Source organism: Carassius auratus, chromosome 28 (genome assembly GCF_003368295.1).
Source record: "Carassius auratus strain Wakin chromosome 28, ASM336829v1, whole genome shotgun sequence".
NCBI classification, from domain to species: Eukaryota; Metazoa; Chordata; class Actinopteri; order Cypriniformes; family Cyprinidae; genus Carassius; species Carassius auratus.
The window spans coordinates 17,513,951-17,532,833 of NC_039270.1; the positions used below are offsets into that span (position 1 = coordinate 17,513,951).

General features: G+C 38.7%; 2 protein-coding genes across 3 annotated transcripts; one reads left to right on the forward strand and one right to left on the reverse strand.

Annotated features, from left to right (window-relative positions):
* The first annotated feature begins 6,101 nt into the window (after positions 1–6,101).
* On the forward strand, positions 6,102–8,335 carry LOC113047050 (cytochrome c oxidase subunit 6A, mitochondrial). Of its 2 annotated transcripts, none has more exons than XM_026208298.1 (4): positions 6,102–6,251; positions 7,467–7,544; positions 7,853–7,995; positions 8,136–8,335. In XM_026208298.1, exons 2-4 carry the CDS (start codon positions 7,469–7,471, stop codon positions 8,223–8,225), a joined length of 309 nt encoding a protein of 102 aa, XP_026064083.1. In that variant the 5' UTR covers positions 6,102–6,251; positions 7,467–7,468; the 3' UTR covers positions 8,226–8,335. The 2 variants fall into 2 exon arrangements, with proteins under 2 accessions (XP_026064083.1, XP_026064085.1); XM_026208300.1 differs by having other exon boundaries at positions 6,115–6,247.
* Positions 8,336–8,555: 220 nt separating this feature from the next.
* Positions 8,556–17,829, reverse strand: LOC113047048 (armadillo repeat-containing protein 5-like). The gene is given in 9 exon segments (XM_026208296.1): positions 8,556–9,603; positions 9,605–10,307; positions 11,184–11,316; positions 11,399–12,189; positions 12,871–13,768; positions 13,886–13,996; positions 17,192–17,222; positions 17,327–17,533; positions 17,535–17,829. Coding segments are annotated over 9 exon segments (3,609 nt in total). The 5' UTR covers positions 17,751–17,829; the 3' UTR covers positions 8,556–9,084.
* Between the last annotated feature and the right edge of the window lie 1,054 nt (positions 17,830–18,883).

Here is an 18,883-nt window from a genome sequence, read left to right on the forward strand (position 1 = left end):
ACACAGAACATGCACTGTAAACCACAGTAGTCAGCTTCATGCTTTTCACTCACCCTTTTTCTTGGACAATCTATTTGTTTTATCATCTTTAGCAATGCAAACACAGACACTCGTCAGACAGAATGCACACATAAACAGGTGTAAAACTAGACTAATTACTTTTTACCATCCATCCATCCTCCAATCTTGTTTATAAGAGTGTCCTGTCTGATGAGTGTCTATGTTGACTTCATATTATATGAGGAGTACGATGAATGATGAATAAGCTCATTAAACACTCAATATGCTTGTTTGGACAATATTAACTTGGCTTTTCCCTCTGGAAAAGGCTTTAGCTGAGTTAATTTTCTACAGTAACAATCTTGTCTTTAATAACTGACATTAAATATTGTTTATTTATGTAGTTTTTTCTGTTTTTAATAGATGTAGACAGCAGTCCCAACACAAAGTCTGTTCCAAAAACCTAGGAAACTTCATTTGTGCCACCTCATAAAACACCTTCTTTTCGCCAAATTTGAAGTCAACAATGCAATGCAGTGCCAGCGTGCAATGAATTTAGCAAAAATAAATAAATTAATAAATAAATCCACACAATCTAAGGTGACCGATGAAACAACATAATTTTTTTTTATATTATGAATACAATTCCAATTCAGTCGATTCTGAACGATACTGCTTTAATAAGATAAGTAACTGAAAACCAACAATTTTAAAAATGAAAAACTGAAATTTTCACTAAAAAGTGAGAAAATTGTCTTTGTTTACTCAATAACACATTAAAACAAAAAAATATATATATTTTAAATATATAAAAAGTTTAATTTCCAAACTGACTTCCATTTTCCCCATCATTTGCTCAAAAACTAATTAACACACAAAAAAAAGATACTTAGAGGAATGTTGATAAAGTCAATGGGAACTGAAATTGTTTAGGTACAACATTTTCCAAAAATATATTTCGACAGAACAAATAAAGACATTCAGGTTTGGAATGGCATGAAGGTATGCAAAAGATGAATTTTCAAGTTTTAGGTGCACTATCTCTAAAGTATTGCTTCATTCCACATCACACTAGGTTTAGCTACCTGGTTAATTTATTCAAAAGATTTCATGGCCGACAGTGCACAACTTCAAACGCCAGATAATCAGGATAAGTCCACTGTTAGGTTGTTAAAGTTACAAACAAAGAAATATTCGAATGGTGTCACTGAGATTATGTGCACACAATCCTGACACAGGTGTAGAGAGAGACAGGCCTGATCTTTGGGCTATGTAGTCCACTTAAACGGACACCCAGACACTAACCACAAGCCACCCAGAAGCTTGGAGCAGAAAGGACCACAGCATAATACCTGATAGCTGGTGTCAGACCCATTAAGAAGCAAATTTACCGTTTCTAAATATACCTCACACGCAGTTTGAGGCCCGCAGGAGTTTGACTGTGTGCCATCACCACAGAAGAGGTGAAGATAAATAATCACAGGGAAATTCACTCTTTGTGAACGCTTTTGCACATATGTGTAAGAATGTGTGTGTTTTGGTGTAAATGACAAAGCTTACGAGTGTTTATTACTTTTATTGCACTGAAACAGTCGTCTGTGCTCATGCTGCATAATAAACTCTTGCAGAGTAACTCTACACGCACCTAGTATTTCTGTGGCACGCCGCTGCATGTCACTCTGCCTGCACCTGTGCTGTGTTAGCGTTTCGCTCCACAGTGTGTAGCATAAACGGTGGGAACACACACTGAACCGCCGAAACATGCTCATTTTTTACTTTACAAAGCAATTTTGACTTGTTTGTCAAAATATATGGTTAATGTTAGTCATCGTGAATATCTGAAGTTAAGGGGCCAGCCAAGCTTAATACTGTAAGTGCATAAGTATTTTTCAGATACCATTTTACACAGTCTTACTGTCAAAACTAAAAAGTAAATGTCATCGATGGAGAGACAGACAGACAGACAGATAGATAGATGAATGGACAGGCAGACAAACAGACGGAGAGACAGAAAATTTAGGATTTGTCCATCAGTAAAATTCCTGGTTTCCGGTATCCCGCTGACACAGTCAGACAGAGACAATATTAGTGTTATATTCCTCCATGTCAAAGATTTGCTCAAGTTGTCTACAGGACGACGTCTTTACTAAAAACAGACAAGCACAGTCCTGTCCTGGTCCAAGATACACAGAGAAATGAGACAGAAGAAAGGGGAACATGGAGGTCAAAGACAGACAGAAAGCTAATACTGTATGTTCTTTCTAAGTTAGACAAAGGTTACAACAATACTTATTTATTTATTTTCAAATTCACAGTGTTTCAGAATCTGTTATAGATGTAGCCTACAAACACCGTCTTTCACAATTCTGTAGTTTTATTTTTTAAGTCAAGGTTGCATTTATTTAAACAAAAATATACATTTACATTTTTTATGGTTGCTTTTTTGTTAGCGCCATGCTCTACTGTTTGAGCTACAAAACATTCTGTAAAAACAGTAACTTTTTAAATATTAACACAATTTCAAACTATTTTCCATTTTAATATATTTTAAAATGTAATGTATTCCTGTGATGGCAAAGTGTCACAGGAAATCATTCTAAAAAGCTGTTCTGGTGCTAAAGAAGCATTTCTTATTAATATCAATGTTGAAAACGCTTGTGCTGCTAAATATTTTTGTGGAACATTTTGCTACATTATGAATGTCTTTACTGTCACTGAATAATTGAATGCATCCTTTCTAAATAGAACTACTTCCTAGCATGACATGAAATGGTTAGAACAAATCACTTTATAGCCTTGTCTTCTGCATCCCAGCACAATTAACCATCTCTGCGATGTCTTGCATTTTTTTGACCTTCTCTATTTTGATCCCCGTTTCTTTTCCTCTGCCAATCTGCCTGCCAGACGGACCTACTACAGTGCCCATTCCACACAGGAAACCTCCATCCCACCTTAAAACCTCTGACCACATAGCAATGCTGAGTTCCTTTATCACAGCATGTGCAGCCAAACAGACTGCAATGAAGGCACATGCTTGACCAGTAGGTGAAAAACACAGTGGCTGTGAAAATATCAGAAAGAGGATGAAAGCGGCGAAAAATAGTCTCGTAAATACCTTCCAGTGGCGATATTAGTTACATTGATTCATCCCTTTGAAGACACTGGCCACGGGTCTCCATGGAGTGATGATATAGTGTCATGTTTCTGACCAGATTCATGGTTAAAGATTTCTGTGTTTTTACTGTGGACCCAGTCAAAACCAAAGAAATCTTTACTACTCGGTTTATACACATATTCAACTGTGTTGAGTCTACATGTCTGCTGAGACTAAATAGCGTGCCAAGTTTACAGAAACAGGTGTATGCTAGATTAACCCCCGAGAACACGAGAAAAAGAAAAGTCATTCTCCACATGAGCTTACAAAATGCCTCTCCATAGACAAAATCACTCGCAGATCATCAGGCTAGAATCCAGAGCTGGTGCTGGTGCTTCTGACTTGTCTATCGGCGTTGGTGATTGTGCCTGTGTAAATGAAGCAAGACGGCGACTCTGCCCACAAAAACACTGAACCAGACGAACATCCCTGATGCCCGGCTAGTCTCTCCCAGCCTGGGCTGTAGGATGACTTCATGCCTGGCACTAATGGCTGTTTGCATTGCAAACATGGAAATGGAAGCTGTGCAGACAGCGATGTACAGACGACTCTGTAGAATGAGGTTCGCACATTAAGGCTGCACAACGGTTGCAATGAGTGTGAAAAAAATATGCATATGTTTTTCACACTTAATTGTGCACATGCACAAAAAACATACTGGAGCATCTCCCACTCTTAAGGCATGTTTATGCCAAAGATGATAACTATAAAGATAAAAAATATTGCAAAACTATATCTAAAAGAATATTAGATTCCATACCACAAATATACTGATAGCGGCACAAGATCACTGAAATTGCTTTCAGAATATTTTTTTTTTTTACAGCTGAAAAAATATTGACAGGCAGTCATAATCCATTTCAACATTTCAGTTCAAACATTTCAGTTTGCAGACAACAGAACTGCGAATCATGCTAAGAATAAGCAAAATAATATTGTGTGATGATGGTATGGAGTAAAGGCCCATTCACACTAAGAACAATAACTATGATGTTAGTGTCCACACCAATAGACTCTGAATGGCTGTTTTTTTTTTTTCAGCCTTTAAAAAAAAAAAGTGATACCAACAATTTCTTCCTCTTTGTTGTTATCGCTACATCACTATACGCGATACACCATTTCCTACCATAAATGTATCAAAACTTTTATGAAAAAAAATGCACTTGTAATATGCATTGCTAAGGACTTTATTTGGACAACTTTAATTTTCTCAATTTTTATTTTATTTTTTTTTGCACCCTCAGATTCCAGATATTCTGTGTTTTTTTGTTGTTGTTTTTTTATGTGATGTATAAATCTCAATTTCAGAAAATTGACACTTAAGACTGAGTTTGTGGTCCAGGGTCACATTTATTAAATTATTCCCATTCTAAAAAAGTTCATTCACAGTATTCATCACAAAGCAGCCATACAGTATATTGATTGCTAATTAGTCATTTAGCTGGTCAATTTATCTTTTAGTCAGTGCCTCTATCCACGGAACATTTGTATGCCATGGAACATTTCTAAAGGTTACTGCTCTTGTTCAAAAAACATGTCTTTAATTTGAAGAGTCAACAATAGGACATTTTCAGAGGTTATTCTTGGTTTATGGTCGGAAAATGCACGCAAACTCATCGAAAATATACATAGAACATAATTTGATGTTTCATGGAACAGCCCTGAAATAATAAAGACATAATTTAATATTATTAAGATGGCAAAAGGATTTCAAACTGGTACCACTAACAAATCTTTAAGCTATTTTTTTCGGTAGGGAAATTGTAGCAAATATCAGCCACATGACTCATATAAAGACAATTATAAACAACAAAATGTCTTATAATACAGTCCAAGGATAAACTCTTAGTGCACTAATCTTCAAGTAGTTTATGGTTTATATAAAAAATTGTGCATGATAATATGTAATACTACATACAACTAGATAAAGATTAATGAAGATTTAATTTGGTAACAAATACTAATTAGCTTACGGTAACCCTTTAAACAATTAGGCCAAGAACATTTTAAATATTTCTCATCGTTGTAGCAGCTGCCAGCAATGCAACACTCACAGCGACACCTTGTGACATTTAAGTCTATATACTATATAAACAAACTCTTAGTTCGACTTAATGACGCTTCATAAAATTATTAGAACTTATTTCTAATCAATAAGCAACAGAACAAAGGCAAACCGCTAATTATATACAATGTACTGTAAATAAATAAATAATCTGAAATAAAATGAGATCGAACATTTACAGTCATGGCGTTTTTATATTCAATATGTACATTTAAAATCGAAATGCAAAATCTTTCACAAAATCGCGCTTGATAATCAATTAGAAAGCTTTTTCAAGGTTGTTTCTTAAACGACCGTTTAAACCAAACATTCGATTTTTCCGAAATTAACAATCATATTACTTATGAATATTAATATGAAACAACGAATCTGTTTACGACCTCTTGCCAACATCCTATCACGCAAAATAATTGATATTTATGATCTCAACAGTCATTGTGGAAGAGGAATTCGCGAATTCGTAAATTCGCATTTGGCGCCAGAGCTGCGGAACTGAAGCGTTTGTCAAAAGAGAAGTGAACTGAACATTGAAAAACAAGAGAAAACTGTGAACGTGAGGTGACATAAGGTGAAATAAGGTTACCCACGGTCACTTAGTCACGTACACACAAACACACAGAAACCCAAGCCGTGTGTATAACCTTATAACTCCGACAGCTGTCAACTTTCGACCGAACGCACTTCATTATCTAACAGACTTCGTCTTTTCTACATTTCATATATCCTACATCTGTGAGCTAACAATTTTTTTTAACACACAAGCCAGTTTGCAATATCTCCTATATCTGATTGTTGTAAGTATAGCTAACTCATGGCTCCCCCTGTCTCTCCATTACAGATCTGCCCATGCACTTGACCAAATATAAACTTCATGTTTCTTGGCAGACAGACAGATTTTAGTGGGGAGGAGTCTATGGTTTAGGCCAGGACAGACCAAAGGACAAACAGACAGAGGTGTAGAAAGAGAAAGTGGCTGATAACTGAGGAACAAAGAACAAAAACACCTGACCACCCTCTTTGGAAGCAGAGTATGTAAGTGCCCTTTGCATCAGATGCATAGTTTTAGCTGTTTTGAACTGTAAGTGTAAAATATTAGGAGCAATGGAGGAGTATTTCATTCTTTAACAGCAGTAATGCAACACACGACCCACAACGGACAGCTTGTTTGTCCTTGTGCAAAGGACATGAGCTTTATTCAATAAATTAAAATAATCGCAGTAAATTTATGACAGTTTTTCTATAACTGCTACATGTGCATAGTTTCAAGGGGGTTTATGATTTCAAATAGCAATCAGCATCGATGGACAGAACTTTTTTTAAAGGGATGAGATAAGCAACAGGCCACAGCCTGGCTAATGTGTGAAACCGTTTAAAGATACGTCTTTTTTTTATTTAAACAAGTATATCAGAGAACAATTATGTAACATTTAGCAATGTTATACTGCATAAGGAGGCCATACAAAGTTAACATGGATATAATAGAGATATACGTCAGGATTGCTCAGTATCTGACCTCAAACTTTGCATCACCTTCACTTTAACTACTGATCAAACCCACAGTCAATGTGCAGACAGATGCATGCCATGCTTCAGTTGTCCCCTCGACTCTTGCTGTTGTTTCACAGTTTGATGAAGGCACTATTTAAGTTTGTGTCGACAAATAACACTGAGACTTACACAGCTGACATTTCACGGGTGTGCGAACAAGTAGAAAGTTGTTACATTTGACTTTTGGACCATTTCTCCTGCATAAAAGAATCTGTTACTTCTCAGTTGTAATATTTTCAAATAAATACTATTAATCAGTGAAGGATACATCACATTTCTCAAAAGTGACAAGTCAAGACACAGATGATTTCCATTTCACATAAATGTTGTTCTTTCTATTCAACAAAGAGTCCTGAATTTTTTTTTATCAAGGTTTCTACAAATATATTAAGCAGCACAACTGTTGTTGTTCGACATTGACAATAACTGTTTCATATTAGATGATTTCTGAAGGATCATGTGACACTGAAGACTGGAGTAATGATCCTGAAAATTTTGTTTGGCCATCACAGGAATAGGTTACATTTTGTATTATATTACACAGTGTTATTATAATGACAAACAATATTACAATTGTTGCTTATTTTTCATCAAATAAAGGCAGCTTTGGCGAAGACCAGAAATATTCGACTCATAACCTTGGAGTCTAAATATAAAAGTGCTCATGATTTGAAGTGTTGTTTACCGTCTGTGCTTCAGAGATGGCGATGTCTCCCACTGCTGTGGTGGTCCGCCGGGCTTTTGCTGCTGCATCACAAGGAAGCCATGAAGGAGGAGGTTTGAGATGTTTTTCTAAGGCTGGGCTAGATGAAACGGGGGGAAATAAGCAGATCTTATCCAGTATGGATAGCCAAGTTCTCATGAACCATAATAAAATATTGCTTTACTACGTCAGGTTTATATGGTAAAATAGGTTTAGTGACTTGACTTCATGCATGCGTCTCAAAAATTAAACGATTTTCAGGTTATTTACATATTCACAGAGTAAGAAAGAAATACTGACACAAATCAGATCTTTTAAAAACATTTAATCAGTAATCATTGATTCTACTAATAGATGTACTAATGAAATGAATCATTCACAGCAAGGACCTGGAAGATCCTGTCCTTCGTCTTAGCCCTGCCCGGTGTGGGGGTCTGCATGGCGAACGCTTACATGAAGATGCAGGCCCATTCCCATGATCACCCAGAGTTTGTGCCATACCCACACCTCCGCATTCGAACCAAGGTGACTATATTCTTGGGTTTTTCACTCCTAGTCCTCTGTGGACACAGAAGAAAATGTTGATGTTTTCACTTTGTAAAACATCTGAAATACATTGGACATTACATGAATCAATTTCAAATAGCACGGTCTTTCTTTCACAGCCATGGCCATGGGGTGATGGGAATCACTCCCTCTTCCACAACTCTCATACGAACGCTCTGCCCACTGGATACGAGGGACCTCATCACTGAGCAGGACGCCCCCTGCTGTATCAACTGTCCATCCCCTCCGTCAGATGCCAATCAATACTGATGGACAAGCTTCTAACATTTTTAACAGAAATAAACAGTTTTCACATGAATTTTGTGTGTGTGACTGATTAAGAAAGGCCCCAAACACTACATGGCTGAGACGATTTAAGTATTTATTCAATTCTACTCAGAATTGACTAAATTTGCCGTTTGCCAAATAAAAAGTCCAGGACTGAACTGAGATGACAAAAAATTAATAATAAATAAAAGATTTCTCAATCTAAATTAGGCACAAATTCTAGAAAAATAAAAAAAACAATGTAGACATAATTAATGCAGAGCTCATTTATTGAGAACCATCCTCTGCCTTCCACCAACATTTGGCCATTTCCATTATTCAATTTCTCATATATACAAAAAGAAAAAAAAATGGCACTCCAACATACATTAGATAATCCAGACTTCTATAAATGAATAAAGTGGCATATACACAAAGAAAAATATAGCTAACATAAACAGCTCTTTCTTGTGACATTATATTATCTACATAACATACTGTACAAAATCATGTACAACATCTAGGTTCACTGGGATTACCATGGAATCAGCATTAAACCCTTTTTTGCTAAATAAGATGAATAAATGAAGTTAAAAAAAAAAAGTCTACTCCATAAACATGTCTTGTAGTAGACACATGAAAATAGTAGGAATTAGAATGCTCTAAAGTATTTTCAAAATATTTTTCCTAACTGAAGTTTACTGAAGATCTCGTCCCATTCCCTTTTTGTGTGTCAGCTGCTAAATTAGGTTATACAAACAATACATTACATTCACTTCACTATCCACTACTGTTTGCCCTTTAGCTGAGGGCTGTTTTGATGAGGTTTAAGATGTCCTTCCTCAGCCCTTCTGCGCAGTCCGCCTCTTGCGCCAAACGCAGGAAGCAGTCAGTGGAGAGGGAGGGCTGAAGAGGAGCAGGATGGAGCCCCTGAGGCCGCAGCAGTATGGACAGACAGGCCTGGCCCAGTCGCAGGTAAGAGTAGCGCTGTGAGAACCAGTACACTTGAGGCAGCAGAGACCTCAGCCAAGCTGCCTCAGTGTCAGAAGACGATGACAGAACCTCTTTGGAACTTTGAGAGGATTTAGAATGTTGTTTGGAACACTTCGACACTTCAGTTTTAGTCAAGTGTGGTGATCCTTCAGGACCCTTGCAGACCGAACCAGCATCCATTCCATCTTTTGAACAGCAATGTTTGGTCAGGCTCCTTATGACCGAGTAGAGAAGGTCCACACTCAGGTCCTCAGCTGACCGTTGTAAACCAGGTACTAAAAACCTACAAGCCCCGATCATCACTTCAGCCAGTGGGGTTTTTTGGAAATTCCTTCTCTTCTGCCAAGCAAGATTCAACCTCGTCCTGTGGTCCAAGCAGCCCATGAGAGGCTAGAGAGGACAAGACAAGACAATGTGTGTCATGTATTGACATTTGGTCTTTGTTTCCGTCAGTCAAACGACAGCCGTGTAAGTAGTGCAGAACAGGTAAGAGCATCCCACTGTTCACGTCCTTGATCCGGATGGCATCGCCTTTAGCTTTTTGGGCCTCCCCAAATCCTCCCGTCAAGAGGGCTCTAAAATACTCAGAGCCAACGTCTTTGGCTCCCTCTTCCCCAGTGACAGCCTCGTGACTGGCTAATAGAAGGGTTCCATCGTCAAGGAGGAAAGTCATGTCATGAGTTGCCTTCAAGTAGGGACATGTCTGGCTTTGTTGTGTTTGGGATTTGTTATCCAGTAATTTGGCTGTCTCTGTTCCGGTCTGGCAATCTATGCTACAATTCTTTCTGTCCTCCTTGGAACATGACAGCAGACTGGAGAGGCAGCCAATCAGAAGAGAGATGTACAGGGATTTAAATCTCAAAGGGGATGGCTGTTCAAGAGGATGCAACCAGCCGGCAAGAAATGTCCAACATTTGTCAGACTGGTCATCTTCATCATCATCATCATCTTCTCTGTGACAGCCAATCAGTTCAAGAGCTGCTGCCAGCCCTCCACTATCCAAAAGCAGCTTCTTCAAAAGAACTCTGTTGCTGCAGAGCAAGAAACAAAACAGCTGATCAAATCAACTTCATTTGCTTTTGGTTTCAATCATTTCTTTAAAAAGACATTAAAAAATGATTCATACATGCAATTACTTGAATACACCTCTTGTGTGGTGAAGATATATATATATATATTAAAATTCACACTGGCTTTTTTGGAGAATGGTTCCATGTGACCTTTTCATGACAAGTCAAGCTCAGTTAAGGTTGGTGCAGGTCCCCAAAAACTTTTTCTCCACTGGGGAATTGATTTTAACAGTAACTTAGACTAAAGACAGACATACACTGAGCTACAAGGTTGTTAATCAAAGGTCGTGGCTTTTGCTGAAGCCATCTGCACACATTATTATAACTTTTAAAAAGTAACAGCAGAATTCATGGTGAATGACTATGATTCCTTGAAGAAATCTCCACCAATCTAATAAACCAAACTAGCAAATCACACCAAAAGGTACACTTTAGCACCCAGTCACTCTCATGACAAACGACATACCAAGAATGCATATTTGCATAATTGGCAACAAACGTTGTTTTGATATACACAATCAATAATTTTAAATCAATAGTTTTATATTCAGTCATCAATTATATTTTGACTGTTGTTCGCAGTGTTCAATGGCTAGTACTTCTTTCGTTTATTAAAGCTGCTAGTTACAGAATAAAAAATACCTCTATCTCTTTGTCAGATAGAAAAGAAAGAAAGAAAATCTTTAAGTTCAATTGGTTTGCTCAAAGATTTTTTTAAATTACAAACACACAAAGTAGATTTTCTTATGAATTTTGAACACTTTGATTTGACATTGACCCACATATATTAGGCTATAAAATCATAAGAAACAAACCCTGAAAGTTAATGAATCATACCTGTTAATCAGAGGCAGAGAGAGGACACAGTACAGCTTGTCAGATTCAGAGCCTGACAGCATGATGTGTGTAAGAACTCCAGTGCCGAATCCAGACTCGCTCTGAACCCTCAGATTACTGAGCAGGGTCAAACCTGAGGAGAAAGAAACATTTTAGCTTTGAATAACCAGCAGTCTTCATATGCTTCAATAGCGTATATTAATAAGGTCTCAAACCTAGTTGTGTGATTTTGCCTCTGACTTTCTCTGATTGTCTGTCCGTTCCTCCTTTGCATCCCCCGATCTCCTCTCCTCTCACACACAGTCTCTGTTTGATCAGAGCCACGGCTCCAATTCTGATCAAAGCCTGGAAGCAGTTTGGGTTGCAGCTGAGGCGCCCAAGCATCCGAAAGCATCGCCCACTGGGGTCATGGTGCTGGGTGAGGTAGTACAACAGCCCGGAGAAAACACTTGTGTTGACGAGCGCTGTGCTGGGGTCTGAGGCGTGGGAGAAGCGTGACAAGAGCAGAAGAATGGGGGATTCTGGGGCCCAGGCCTCAGGGTGATAAGGATGATGGTAAACTGGGGTTTTTGACATCACAGGGGGGCTGTCCAGGGTGACCACACTACAGCGAGAGGAGGATGTAGAGGAGGATGAAGAGGCACGCAGCCTCTTTCTGGGAGGAGAGGAGATTTGGAGGGGAGATGAGGAAGGTTTCGTCACTGAAGGTGGCTGCTCAGATCGAGGGGAGGAGGCACAGGGGGGCTGTGAAGAGGAAGGCGACCCTGGTACGTTTCGAGGAGATATTGGAATGGCGGAGGAGGAGCAGGAAGAGGAGAGCCGGATGGGTTTGGAGCGGCTGGAGGGAGAAAAGTGGGGTGGACGCAAGGTCGAGCTTTGTGAGATCTCAGAGCAAGGTGACGATGAGATGGAGGATTGTGGGCTGCTACCAAAGACTTCACTTCCACATGGGGATTCAGTCAGCTCACCCTCAGATGAGATCAGACCCTCAGAAACCAGCCAAGACCTGGAGGAAGGCACACAGACAAAAATTAGCAACATACAAAAAGTTCTTCCATAGAACATGTATCAATGTGGTTCACACAAATGATCACAATTCAATTATGATTGGAATGTCCATTCTTCAAAAATGGACTCTCTGATTTTGGTCATCTTGTCAATTAAATTACTGAGAAAAAAGGCAAATAATGAAGGGTTTCTGAGCCTGAAAAAATCTGTAATGATGACGACTAGGACTAATTGTTTTCAACTAAAACATTTTGTTTATGTGTGGCAATAAAACAATAACTAAATAAGATATTGATGCACTAACAATGTTTTTAGAAGAAGACATTCTATAATCTAAAAATGAATGTCAAATTAAAGTTAGGTTTTCACAACCAGGACAGTTTTAAAACGTACTGATAAATGGTCAAATGCTTACATTTTTGAATGATTGCTTTAATTTTCTAATAAATGAAAATATTTATCAGTTTGTTGACTAAAATTAGATTGTAAAATGAACTCAACTTAATGATGAAATGAAAAATTTATTTGAAATTTAAAGCAAAAAAAAAAAAAAGTGTATATTTTAACTCTGCATATCATATTACTGATCAGTGCTGTTAATCTGCCAAGTGTGAAGATAATTATGTACATGATTTTCTTTGATTTTTATGTTCTGCTTTTGGTAAGATGAATAGCTGACCTAAGGCTGAGGAAGCTGGAAGATCCCGAAGACTGGTCTTTGCTCACATCCTCCCTCTTGTTCCCTTCAAGGGCTGAGAAGTCAAACGAGTCAAAACAAGAGGTCATCAGTTCAGAGCATGGAGAACCAGAGGACAGGCTGGCATCAAGCTTTCCTGCAGTCGGTTCTTCTCCGTGAGCAAGCTCAACTAACCGCTTGATCAGCAGCGGCACCAGCCCGAGCTCCTGCAGCTGTTCAAGAGCAGATTCATCGTAGACGAAGTCCACACAAGCAAGAATTGCGAAACGCGTGAGTGGATGGTTTTGATGGGCAGATAAACAGCTGATCAACACCTCCAGACCCCCGCTCTCCTTTACTTTAGCCCTGTTTACAGCCTCTCTGCAGCAGAGGCACAGGGCCTTGAAGAACACACCCGACTTCAGAGGATCCTTTTTCACTTCCTCTGTGAACTTCTGAATGACTCCCAACGAACCGACCAGTGGCCTCAGGCAGCCTTGAGAGCACAAGTTAGCCAGAGTCTTCAAAGCTAGCTCTTCCAAAGTCCGACAACCTTCTCCCGAGGCAAGGACCCCGAGCTGAGTCAATGCCCCGGACCTGGACATCTCTCTGGCACACTCTGCACTGCAGCCTCTGGTGAGCTCATGAATGGCACGAAGAGATGCCCGCTGCAGACCCAAAGGGTACTCTGGAGCAATGAACAAAGCAAGAGATGGAAGAGCGCCTTGTGAAAGCAGCAGAAGTCGGTTGGCAGGCGTTTCAGAAAGGTAGACAAGCGCCCGGGCAGCAGACTGGACACATTCCACTTTAGCAGCACAGAGCTCAGGGGCTGGAGTCAGTGAAGAGGGAGAGGATGGAGATGGAGAGAGAGACAAGCAGAGCAGGAGAAGTGGAACACCACCTGAGCGAGAGAGACAGAAATATAAGGATTTTAAGCCTTTACAGCCTGTGACTGTACATAATGGAGGAGAAACACAATTATTATATTACTTTAAACATATGAAACTCTGGGACAAACCTGCAGAGTGGACCTCAGCAGAACCCTCTGGGTCTATCGCGAGATTTCCCAAAGCTCGTGCTGCTCGATTTTGCACCGTCTCCACAGAGACATTCCTCCTGAGGACATCCACTACAAAAATAAAAGATCATAAGCATTTATGGTCATGACTATTTATATAAATAAGCAGCATATTTTGTAATGATGCAATGACATAGAAAGAACATGTAGGTTCCCCCCCAATAAAAAAACTTTAGTGAAAAGTTTTCAAAAGAACAATTTTGGCTTAAGTGTAAAGAAGATTTTAATACTTTACAGAACTTTTGTCCCCTTTAAAGAACCATTTGTGCAATTAAACATTTCCATGGATGTTAAATGTTCTTTATGAAACCATAGATGCCAAAGAAAAAAACGAATTTTTAAGATTTTATTTTTTGCTGTGATCTCATGTGAGTGACAGGTCATGGGTCATCAGAAAATGAATGTCATTGCAAGGGGAGGGAATTTATTTTGATTAAAGATTGCTAGGGCACATTCCTTTATTACATAGATTAATAATAATGACATGCACTAATAAATCATTTATAACAATGACTGCAATATTCCAAAAATAATAAGAATTGTCATTTTGATTTCATAAGACTTCATGTTACGGAGTATAAAAATACATATTTAAAAAATGTGTGGAAAATGAAAAATCTGGATCCATCTGATCTCATCAACTACGGACCCATTACGAAAATGCTTATCAAAAGTATTGGAGAAAGTGTTTTAGTTTTTCAGTTTCCCCTTTATTAATGGGAAAAATATACTGGATCCTTTTCAGTCTGGTTTTAGATCCAAGCATAGCACTGAATCAGCCTTGTCAAGAGTGGTTAATGACTTGTTAATAGTTCTGTGTTCTGGAAATTGCACAGTTTTGGTATTGTTGGATTTAAAGGGGTCATATGATGCTTTTTTTAAAGATCATTATTTTGTGTATTTTGTGTAACAGGATTTGTTGACATGCTTTAATGTTCAAAAAACAAATTATATTTCAAATACTGTACATTATTGTAGGTCCTCTATGCCCCTCCTCTCTCAAACGGGTCATTTTCTACAAAGTCCCTCCTTCCAACAAATGTAATCTGCTCTGATTGGCCAACTGAACCAGTGCATTGTGATTGGCCCGATCACCGCAAGCACTTGTCTGAAATGTAACGCCCCTTTCCATAATCGCAAGCTTCATCTTTCAAAATAAATGTAAACAATTAATTATGTCCTTAGTTTTACAATCAGTTCAAGCCTGAAAGGGGAACAGAGTCGTGTGACAGAGACAGTGATGAAGCTTGTATGTGTTTGCAGTACACAAGACATGGACAGTTAAGACAGCTGACTCCACTGGGTGACCCTGTCTCTCTCTCTTTCACACATATACACACACATACACAGACGCACACACACACACCCATGCACGGAAACATATATGCAACGCACAAAACTCTGCATTTGAAGAGTACAGCAAATTATTAAACTAATAACAAAACATACTTAACCGTAGCTAATTCAGAAGCACCATATTGTCGTAGCAAGTCAGAATGACCTCCTCTCCTAGGATCACGAAACGGTCGTCTATAAAATGCATTGCTGTTCTGTTGTAAGTAATTTTGTAATAACTTTAGAGATTCCTATATGCACCTACTTTTGGAAGGTCAAATAAAGTTCTTTCATCCACATACACATAGCATCTCACTGACGTGGCTGCTTCAACACTAACTGCAGTTACTGAAACCACGCCTTCTTTCTTTGCGTGAAATTTTGGGTAGCATTATGCAAATATTTCCACATAGTGATGTAGGGATGTGGGGGCATGTTTGAATGAGCCGTTTTAGGGGGCGTTGCAGAGCCTTGACTTTGATAAAGAATATCTCTTTGGATTTGAGACTTTAGTTTTTTGCAACTTTACAGATCTTCTTCATGCACTAAGAGTGTGTAACACTCCAAAGAGAAAGGAAAAATTTAAATTGACCCCTTTAAGTGCGGAGTTTGATACAGTGGATCACTGCTTTCTTATAATAGGCTAAATACCGAGGTTGGTATTTGTGATTCAGCCTTAAAGTGGTTTGAATTATATTTTACTGAGAAGAGCTTTTCTATGGAGATTGGTAAGTTTAATTCATTGCCTGCTTTGGTAAGGGGTGGGGTGCCACAGGGCTCCATATTGGCCCGATTTTATTTGCCCTGTACTTGCTCCCTCTTCGTTACATTTTTGAATTTCACAAGGGTTCCCTATCACATTTATATGGATGATACCCAGGTATAAATGTCAATAAAACATGGGTCGAAGTCCTTATCTTATTTGCTAGCCTTTGTAAAAGACATCAAAAGTTGGATGAGTGATAATTTTCCTCAGCTGAATGATAACAAACCTGAAGTCATTCTATTTGGCTCCCCCTATTTGGTAGACGGCCTGACCTATATCTGCAAGCAAATATCCACACTCACGAAAAGAACCTGGGCGTTGTTTTTGATTCAGAGTTACAATTCCACAAGCAAATAAACTCTGTTGTCAGTCTGTTCTATCTTTTAGAATTCTAGAGACAGGCATTCATGCCTTCATTGCAAAAAGGCTTGATTATTGCAATGCCTTATATGCGTATGTCAACCAGTTTTCCTCTTCACGTTTGCTGCTGGTTCAAAATGCTGCCGCTCACTTATAAATGAGGAAGAAAAACAGTGAGCACCTCACGCCTATTGTAACACTTCTACATTGGCTACCAGTTGAATTCAGAATGGATTACAAGGTTCTAACTTTTTTATTTAAATCCTTGCACGGTCTGGATCCTATTTACATCTAAGATCTTATTTGTCCATGATCCCCCTGAAGATCTCTTAGATCATCCTCTGACAAACTATTAACAGTTCCACTTGAAATCTAAAAAAAAAAGAGAGCCTTTTTCTGTCTTATCCCTTAAGATGTGGAGTTCGCTACCTCTATCTGTTTGTTTTTCCTCCTCTTTATCAGCATTTAAATCATCATTGAAAATATATCTATTTCTCGGGTCTATTCATAACTTTATATATGTTCGTCTCAGTGAGTTAAATTATTAGTCTTGATTTTTATTAAGTTTTATGGTTGTTAATTTAATTTTCTAAACACTGTATTTTTTTAATTACTGTCCTCTCCTTGTGTTATTGTGAAGCACCTTGGTCAGCATTTATGTTGTTTTAAGGTGTTATATAAATACAAATGACCTTGACAATCATATCAGATATCAGTTAACTGTTCATAGTGCATGAACTGCATGAAAAATGAACTGATCTTTATGAAGCCTTTGAGTGACTTACCAACAACATTTATGCCATCAAGCTTTCTTACCTATGAGAAGAGTAATAATAAAAAAGCATTAGTCATATACAAAAAATGAAAGCTACATATATGCAATGAACACAAGCTATACATTAGAGTAGCATCTTCCTTACTTCTAGTCTTGTCTGTTTTTCAGTGCAGCAGTTGGCCAGGATGCTAAGTGCCAGGTCCAGAAACTTTCTGGAGCTTTCTGGTCGCCTTAGGAGATCGAGCAAAGGAGGGAGTCCTCCTTGTGATTTGAAGCGGGCTATCCTGCCGCCACCTCCTTTGATGTGCTGCGTCCGAATGGCCACCAATGCCCTCCACTGACCAAGCTTTGAGTCTCTTGTCTGCATCCCTGGCTTTGTCACCTCCAGGGACAATCTTATTTTCTGCTCCTGTCAGTCTACTGCTGTGACTGTCTGCTAATGTGCGTGTTTTGGACAGCTGAGCCAAACACCAAGTCAGAGAGGATTCTGGGAGATTGGCAAATGCCTCCGAGGTGCTGTTCACACTTTTTGAATGTCGTTTAACTCCTTGCTCTAAATGTGTAGACATGATGACCCAGGAGTCCAGACTGACCTCCCCACCACCACCCCCTGTTTTGTAACTTTATTATTTTATCTTCCTAATAACGTAAGGAAAAGTAATACTTTAGTTGTTTTAAATAACTTGGCAACAAACCCTTATTCTATCAAGAATTAAAAAACTAAAAATAAATAAATAAAAGAACAGAAGAACGAATACAAAATTCTCCTATGATTGACATTCCCTCCACAGAGAAACAAACATTCGAAAAACTACAACTACCAACTTCATCGCTCAAAGCAAGCCCAGCGCAATGACTTCTGGGAAATGAAGTCTTTTAACCAACGCGACATATTTCATTACGGCCTACAGCGGGAGGTAGGCCACAAAAATAAACTCATTGACAGTGCTGCCTAAGTATTAATCTATTTGGGTGTATTTTGATGTTTCAATGAAGAGTGAGAAGGCTTCGTTAACTTTCCATCTTACTCACGTCAAATTTCCCAACACGCTACAAAGCGCAATCGTCTCAGATTTGCACTGACGCCATCTTTAGTAGAGCAACAAACAGGAGGGCTTTCCAGAAAGGGAGGGGTATCTGTAGACTCGTTCTCTTTAAAGCTGATGGGAGTTGTAGTTTCTAGATAACTCAATTATTTACTTATTTAATACTTAAGATAACGAAACATTACAAACTGTGTGAATATAATGCATGTAGACATTTATTTTGCCATAAAGAAGAAAATAGACTGTGCGTTTGACTTTCTACCTTGCACGCTAAACACTTGTAAAAACCAATGGCAAGCATTTCCCACAATCCCCTCTCACACGCTGTGTCCATTTCCGAAAAAAAAGCACAACAACGCCCTGCTCAGCGCTGCGTGGGGTTTGGGCGAGCGAGGTCGTTGTTATTATCATCGCTGGAATCGACTGCTCGGAAACAACTCATCGCTGGAGTTGTTAAAATCCACGATTAGTCGCAATAACGCTTAACTTAAAATTAAATGCAAACATGGAGGTCACTGAGACAATTGTCACAGACGCCATTGAGGTGGAGGAATCAACAACTACGGTTACGACTTTAGAGACTGAAAAGTCAAAAACAGGTAAGATGTGAGTAAGTCAATGCAGCAGGCATCTCCAGCGAGGAAGACACGATGAAC

Excerpts from the sequence above, each read along its gene's own strand:
- LOC113047050 (XM_026208298.1), top strand. The coding sequence starts at position 7,469 with ATGGCGATGTCTCCCACTGCTGTGGTGGTCCGCCGGGCTTTTGCTGCT. Across the intron at positions 7,545-7,852 it reads AGGAAGCCATGAAGGAGGAG|CAAGGACCTGGAAGATCCTG; the intron begins GTTTGAGATGTT and ends AATCATTCACAG. Across the intron at positions 7,996-8,135 it reads ACCTCCGCATTCGAACCAAG|CCATGGCCATGGGGTGATGG; the intron begins GTGACTATATTC and ends TTTCTTTCACAG.